This window comes from Coloeus monedula, assembly GCF_965178545.1.
Source record: "Coloeus monedula genome assembly, chromosome: Z".
Classification (NCBI taxonomy): Eukaryota; Metazoa; Chordata; class Aves; order Passeriformes; family Corvidae; genus Coloeus; species Coloeus monedula.
The window spans coordinates 53,027,550-53,035,764 of NC_138822.1; the positions used below are offsets into that span (position 1 = coordinate 53,027,550).

The following is an 8,215-nucleotide window of genomic DNA, read 5'->3' on the forward strand; positions in this document are numbered from 1 at the left end:
GTAGGACAGCTCTACTTAATCTCCCTAAATTTAATAATTTAAATGCCTGGAGATTTCACTATTTTTGTGAGATGAGCTTTCATTTAAAATGTAGAACCTGGGAGAAAAAGCAAATTCTGAAAGAATCTTCTCTAAACCTAAGTATTAGGTTTCCAAAAATATAAACCCTGGAAAATAATCCTTCTAGATATTATAGGTATTCTTCCATTCTCACATCTTAATATAAAACCAATGAATGCTTTGGAACTTTTAGTCCTCTGAACCCATTAAGAGGATCATGATAAGCTTTCTCTCCTCCCACACTTCACTTTATCCTCTGCTAACAATGGCCACAGAGGAGACAAACTGGTAAGGATGCTTGAGGTATTCAGTATGTGTTTAAATCCTACCTGCTGAAGTGAAACAAATGATTCATTTGCAAAGACCATGAAATGAACTTTCCCATCAGAGAGACCCATGCCAGAAGTAATCCATAAGTGAAACCCTGGGAACTTCTGTAGTGTTGTATTGCTGTGGGAATACATCTACACTTGACTTTTCTGTGATCTGGTGTCAGTACGTGTTTTTCACTAGAAGTGTTTCCTTCCACAAAGCATATGGAGGTCTTCCAGATACCTAAAATTCCACGACCAAAGTAGTGGCAAAATGTAATGTCATCTCCACTCCTACCTCAAGGTAAATTCACTGAAGTTTAAGGCTTCTGGGTCTGAAGAAGGAATGAAAGAGGACAGCAGGACTTTCCTCTGTAAAGGAAATACACCTAAGAAAGTCTTATGGCTTCTTAGATGACTTGATCTTCAATTACAGACTATCTAGGATGACATCAGGGACACAGCCATAAACTTCAACTAAACTTCACCCTGCACCTGAACATTGGCTAGAAAGTACATGGCACACCTGGTCAGTGGAAAGTGAGGAAGCTACCTGAATCATATTTTTAGAAGACCAGTTTAAGGATTTCACTTTTCAAAAGCTACACAAGGAAAGAATTTCAGAACTGATAAGAATAAGAACATATAATGCACCCAACTTAAAACTCAGATTTCTGCTAGTTATTTTGTTTGGGCCTCCTTTGTGGCAGGAAACACTGTATGCTGAATTGTTGCAACAGGTAATTGAAGTGTTGCCCCCCAGCACTCCATCAGCCTGTGGATTTCTTGAAGTCCATCTGTTATCTGCTAAACTGTTACTAGATGATCTTTTGCTGATTCTGGAACATATACCGAGCCCTAGTCCCATGCCATTAATTACAGAGAGACAATGAAGAAATTTAAAAACTGGACAGTGATTATGAGGAATTCGAATCCTACCCTTATGCATTTTAATTGGAAATATGAGCCTGTATTAAGAAGAGGTAACTCTAACACACATATAGAGTGCCATAAAATGAAATGAACAGATATTTGCCAGCAGAATTTATCTAAAATATTTGAGCATCTTGTAACTGAGAAATACCTGACTTATGGAAACTTCACAGTAAAACCTGGAATTATATATCTTGGTTCCACTTGTAGCACTTGTAACTCTCTGAAAACCAAGTTTTTGTAATGAAAGTGGTAATTAAATACTAGTTTCAGTTGTACTATTAGACATTCACCTAAGACAATAAAGAATATGAAATGAAGAGCATTAGGCTTTTCTTATAGGATATGCTGTGCTTTAAAACTTATTTTATTGATCCTAAAGTTACAAGATCAATTACTGACATTTTCTTGAGGATCAATCTTGGATTAAATGGCAAAATGAAGAAAAGGTTTTCATATGTACTATATCCAAAAGCAGAAACAGATTGCCGTTCTCATGTGAACATTCAGAAACCTTTTCTGATTATTAAACAGTATGTCTGAAATATATCTAAGTTATACCAGCCGCCATAGCGCTTTTTGGTGAACCAAAGAAGTCCTACAGTGAAATCAAACTTTGAGTAAAATCTGTACTACCTTAATACAATTTCCCTCTAACATAATTTTTCCTGTTTTTAGATCCATGTATATTCTGTCTGTCAATTACAATGCAAAGTATAAGTAAGATTTAAGCAAGGATGTTGGAGTGTGAAAATAATTCATGTGAATTGCTAATAGGCTGGTGGGAATACATTTTTTCCACATGAAGGCAAATGCTGTCTCATCAAAGACAGCAGACTTGATTTTCCGCTGCTTCATCCCTTGACTAGCCACTATTACCTGCAGAAGGGACACGAAAGCTGAGAGCAGTCTGCTACTAAATCAGTACTCCACTGTGACCAAAACAGTAGTATTGCACCTATTCTTCCCTTCCTTTGAACAGATGCGAGTAAAGCTCACAAATTAAAACAAGCCATAGGGCAAAAAGAAGTCTTGTCATTTCTTCAGGTAGGCAAAATGGAGATTTGATAGCACATACATGTTCCTCTTCCATTCTCCCTGGTTTTACTACTTAAGGCAGAAGCCTGGCAGTTACCACCCTTCAGTGACATGAACTGATCAGGTTTGCATTCACCTTGACAATCCTGTGATGGAGAATGGGAAATAAAGGGACAGCATGAGTCCTCTCAGGTAATTAACCAAAGCTCCAATGCTTCCCACACCAGCCTATTTTCAATTTCGGCACAGTATAGTTTATACACTCTAACATTATTGCTCAGAAGATAGAATGATGATTCAGGTTTACTAAAAACAGCTTCACAATACTGCAATCATGCCTGTGAAGCTTCATCTTGTATCCTGTGTTTATAAGTTTCTTCTCACTGAGAAATAAATTTGTGTGGTGTTTTGTGTTTTATCAGAAAAGTTAGTCACCAGATACCTGAAACACTGATGTACCATCTTTAAGAAAACATGGCTTGTTTGGTCAATCTGCCTGCCAATTCTTTTCCCTGCATTTAAAAACATATGTATAATACCATAGGTGACCTCCCTTAATACTGCTGTCCATACAAATCACTAATAACTGAGAAATAATATGCTACTGCTGCATTCTGTCATGCCAGAAGATCAAGATTACTTTGAAGATTATTTAGAGTAGGTGTTACATATCATTTGTGCCCAGATCCACTGAAGTCAATGAAACGACGCCTACTGGCTTCTGTGGGAGTCTGACTTGGACATTATTCTGGCAATCTGTCCACCATTAAATTAAACTATTCCAGGGGATAAAAGCCCAAATGAAGAAAAGTAGAATTTGGGAACTAAACCAGCCGCAAATAAATATTCTAATTCAATGGCATCCTGAAAAGACTTAAATAAAACACAAACACACTTACACAGGTGTGTACACACACATACATACAAAAAAAAGTTATGACTTTAACAATCTTAAAAATCCGTAGTCTAAAATTGTTTACATTTAAACAATTGAGTATAATAGGTAGCTTTCTTGACTTTCCATTTATTTCCCTGAGCACTGATCTTTGGAACATCTGGAATTTCAGAATTGTCTAGTTCATAATTCCTAAAATAATTATCTTAAGTAAAATGCTGCCTTTTTATGACAAAAATCAATTCCCTAAGTAAAACTAGGATACAACTTCCATGAACTACAATGTATATAGCCAAATTTTTTAAAAACCAACAACTATTATTACACATCTGCATCTGTATTTAGGCACCTACCTGGTTCATCTGTTTTTCAAAGTCACCCTGCAGTCTAGCAGTTCCCGTTTAATTCAGTATCAGGTACTATGCTGTCTCATAAACTCATTCAATTGGAGACCTACATAATGATTTAGCCTCCCTGCTTTAGTTACTCATTTTGGAAAATCTCGTTTGTGTAAGCAATACAGTAAGTTATGGGATTGGTCTTGTGCCTAAATCAATGTTACAGGCAAAGATTACAGACTTCTCACTTTCCCATAAGGGGTTAAGAAGGTGCATCTGCAGAGAGGCAGCATAAAACCAATCTTCAGCACTAAAATGGGACTTAGCTAGGGCATATGTTTTAGACTGGCATTCCACACCAGGAAATCTGCTGGCCAAAAGGAGCTCTATTTTAAATTTCTGCTACTTAGAACTACTTGACAAATTGGCAACTGCTGCTTTTCGCTCTTCTCTAGATTAGAGCTTTAATTGTGAGCTTCACAGACATCATTTTGCAACTTTAAGACTTCTCAGGCATTCTGCATTTTAAATTACACAAAGTGTGCAAGTCAAAACATTTTAGAAAACAACAGTGCAGAGATATTTGAATATTTTAGAATCAAATCTCTCTCTCCAGTTCTAAGGCTGCAAATTACGTCAGCCTCTCTGCAGCTAAAAAGTTCAAAATAATTTTCCATGAACCACAGAAACAGACTGTAACTTTGCATACTCTTAACTCTCCCTCCACTCTGTCTCCCCTCCTCTTCCACCTTCCCCCCACCCCCCAGCCCCTGGGTAGCTGATACACTGGCATTATGCAGCAGGCTCCAAACACAGGATTAACAAAAAGGTTATTTTGTAATACTTCGTTTCAATATGCCTTAACTGGAGGAGGGGGTATTGAGCCAAATGCAACCAGGAGAGTTGCTTTTTGGTTCTTCCTGCAACATGAAATCACGCCTTTGCCTGTTCTCCAAATGGTATAATAAAATCTGCTTCTCTTTAATTAGCACTTTTTTACAGTATCTGGTACTGGCATTCCACAGCAGAATCCAAAATGAGGATTTAGCACTTTTTCTCTGTGCAGAAACCCTTTTTAATACCTCGAAGTTCATGAAGAGTTAACAGCTTACGATCCCATTACGATCCCCTCCCCCTTTTCAGAAATTAGACTGGCCTTTCTTTAAACAAACAAAACAAACAAACAAACAAATCTTTGCTTTAAAATAGGAGTATAAATACTGTTTTGAAGACACATTTGGCAGATGTCTTCCAGGAGGGTTTATCTTTTTTTTTCCTTTTTTTTTTTTTTTTTAATCCTTTAAAACTGTGACTACTGCACCAGTTAAGGCTGTTTACAATATATGTATTTTTCAAACAAAACTTTTAATATTCAAGCTTACCAGATTGATGAACTGTAACAGGTAAAATGGATCTCTTTACAAGGTAAACCATGTAGTTGTACAAAATAGAATTATACCCTTCACCTGTGCAAAACAAAAAGAAATCCTGCCTTGCATTAAAAACACAGAACCTGTTTACAAAAAGGAATGTGTACTACATTTGGACTTCCTTTTTAACTGCCATATCCTAGCAACATCTCAGTTATTTTAGTAAAGGAACTAATCATCGATTTTTAAACTGCAGTGAATTTACCAAACATTTTCACTATAGACTTCTGAAAGCTTTTACAGTAAGAAGTTATCAACAAAAGCAGGCACGTTAGTGTACAAAAACGTTGTTGATTTTTTTTCCTGTTTCTTTTTCAAAGTGCAGGTTTTTCTCAATGTGCATCTTACAAGACCAACGAATGTTTTAACTCACTAAATCTTAAAACAGAACTCAATTCTCCCAAGGAGTAGTGTAAACGTTAAAGATCCCCAATACACCTCTAGTAAACGTGACACAAATGTCTCTGCGTTGTTTAGAAATTTAGCTCTTTTGAGAGGTAAAGAAGCTTCATGACACCTTTTCCTTACACTGGCTGGTTATCATAAATGGGTAACTCTGGACTGCTAAAGCTGGAGACTGATGAATCACTTGAAGGGAACTAAACTTGGCTACAGAGGAGAGGCGACGGGAGGAACCAACCCTTAGGCGTTTCTTGCGCAGCCTTCGGAAAATTCAGCTGCCGGCGGACGAAGGGTCGGTGTGGGGGAGGCAAGGGGGGGAAGGAAGGGGAAAGCAGGGAGGGAGGAAGGAGAAGCTTCCGCAGAGCCAGAGGCACGGCGGCACGCCGCCCGTGTCCCGCTGCGCCCGCCGCGGCGGGACCATCCCGTCGGTAGTGCGAGAACTGTCCCCGAACCCCGTGTCTGCGAAGTGCTGGCGGGCCCGCTCCCGGCTGTCACGGCGATCCGGGGGCCAGGCGGGGAGCTGGGCGTCCCGCTGGAGGTTGGCGCTAGGTGCCGTGAGCGCAGGGCTCCCCGGGGTAGATCTCCTCGTAGGCGGGGGGCTGCTCGCTGGGCAGAGGGTAGCAGTAGGGGTAGGAGGCGTTGAGCTCGGGGTCCATGGGCGAATAGCCGGGCAGCTCGACGGAGGGATGTCCTCCGCAGTGCACCTCCACGCCGGCCTCGTCGAAGACGTGGAAGACGCCCACGTTGATGTAGGAGACGGCCTGGAAGGGGCAATCCCCGGGGCTGAGTTCGGGCTCGCCGCCGGAGAAGAGGGAGCCCTGGCTCTGGCGCGGCGCCCGTCGCCCGCCGCCGCCGCCCCTTCGCCGCCGCCGCCGCCCGCCCGCCGCCGCCGCCGCCGGGGCCGCTCGCCGCCGCCGCCGCCTCCGTCCGCGCTGCTGCGCGGCCTTGTAGTTCTTGACAAGGAGCAGGTTGAGCAGGCCCAGGAGGCACTCCAGCGCGTTGAAAACGGTGGAGAGCACCAAGCCTTGCTGGTAGTCCCGCAGCTTCTGGCAGCGGAGCGCGGCGGCGGAGCCGTCGGGGGCCGCGGGTCCGCTCCGCGGGCGGGCCGCGCCGCCGGGCTGCAGCAGGCAATAGTGCGAGTACTTCCTCTCCACCAGCGACACGGTGTCGCCGTCGATGACGGCGCCGGCGAAGGCGCTCAGCACGCCCAGCATGAACACCAGCACCCCCAGAAGCAGGAAGTTCTGCCGCCCCCCGGGCGACGCCTTCTCCACCGGCCCCGACGGCGCGGCCGCCGCCTCCGCCCCGCCGGGGCCGCCGCTCGCCGGGTCCGGGTCCCCGGCCGGGGCCAAAGCAGAGGCCGGTGCCGGTGCTGAGGCCGGTGCCGGAGCCGGCGCCACGGGCGCCTCGTCGGGCGGGCGACAGCAGAGCAGCGCAGCGGCGAGCAGAGAAAGGCCGGCGGCCAGCAGCAGCCCCGAGTAGAAGGCGCCGGCGGCGGTGCCCAGGCGGAAGGGCTCGCCTTTGAGCTCGGAGCCCAGCGAGAAGCACTTGAGGCCCACGGCGGCGGCGCTGAGGGCGCAGGCGAGCAGGAGGCAGCTGGAGAGCGCGGCGCAGGCTCCCCGCACGCTCCACTTCATCCTCCGCGCCGCCGCCGCCGCCGCCGCCCCGCCGTCCGCCTCATCCTCCTCCCGCGGCCCCCCCCGGCCCCGCGGCGGCGGCGGCGCGGCGCGGCGCGGCCATGCGAGCGCGGCGCTCCCCGACGGGGCGGCTGCGCTCCGCTCCGCTCCGCACGGCAGGCAGCTGCCGGCCGCAGTGAGCCGGGCGCGGCGAGCGCGCAACGCTCCCCCCACCGCCTCCCGGTCGCCGCCGCCTCCTCGTCCCCGCCCGCCCTCTCTTATCGCGGCGGCTGCGGGGAGGCGATTAATTATGGATGGAAGCCGCGGCGGGCGGGGGGACGGAGGGGGCGGCCCGCCGGGCCGCCGCGGGTGGCGGGGGGAGAGTGCGACCCCCGGCGAAGCCGGGGGCGGCGAAGCTGCCCAGCCCGCCCTCCCACCCTCGTGGTGCGGGGGGGCTGCACGCCTCCCTCCGGCCGGCCCCGCACCGCGGAGAGCGGCGAGGGACGCGCAGCTCGGGCAGGGGGTGGCGGGGGTTTGAACACCCCCACTGGTTTCGTTGCCGAGGGCTGCTGCTTGTCTCCGTGTTCCTGTCTTCTCTCCCTCTCTTAATTTTATTTATTTATTTCTTAGCTCTTGCGCTCGCCAGGAGGCCGGCGAGCCGCCGTGCATCCCTGTGACCGCGTTGCGGTGTGTCGGCGGCTCTGATGCAGCGAGCGGGCCGAGCACCCCACGCCGCACTGCCCGGCGCAGGTCCTCCGTGCCCGCGGGGGCGGCGGTCCCCAGCAGCCCTCTTTGTTTCGTGCACCGCCGGTGAATCCCTGTGGGATTGCTCCCCGTGGGCGGCGGGGCTCCAGGGACGAATAGCCACGGCGGCACCCTCGGGACGTCCCGTCCGGGAGCGCCCGCAGCACCGGGGGTGGAAGCCAGTTTGGGGGTGGTGCCGCCAGTTGCCCCGGTAGACGGTGGCCCGGCGACTCCTCGGGGAGCACCTGGTGTGGCCTTCTGAAGGAGAGGTTGGAACCTCAGCCTCGGAGCGGGGAAGTCCGGCAAGGGGTTCTTGAGGAAGGCTCTTCTTCGCCAGTCCCTTTTTCTTCCGGGAAGCTATAGCCTTTCAGCTCCCCCATTTTCCCTATCAGCCGTGCGCACGCCAGCCTTGCTGGGTATTTTTAGCCGGCGCCGCTGATTAGCATTC

At 48.3% G+C, this 8,215-nt stretch overlaps 1 protein-coding gene across 1 annotated transcript; it reads right to left on the reverse strand.

Annotated features, from left to right (window-relative positions):
- Positions 1 to 5,952: 5,952 nt before the first annotated feature.
- TMEM271 (transmembrane protein 271) lies at positions 5,953 to 7,044 on the reverse strand (the record flags this gene model as incomplete). Its single annotated transcript, XM_082300916.1, has 1 exon — positions 5,953 to 7,044. One exon carries the CDS (start codon positions 7,042 to 7,044, stop codon positions 5,953 to 5,955), a length of 1,092 nt encoding a protein of 363 aa, XP_082157042.1.
- Between the last annotated feature and the right edge of the window lie 1,171 nt (positions 7,045 to 8,215).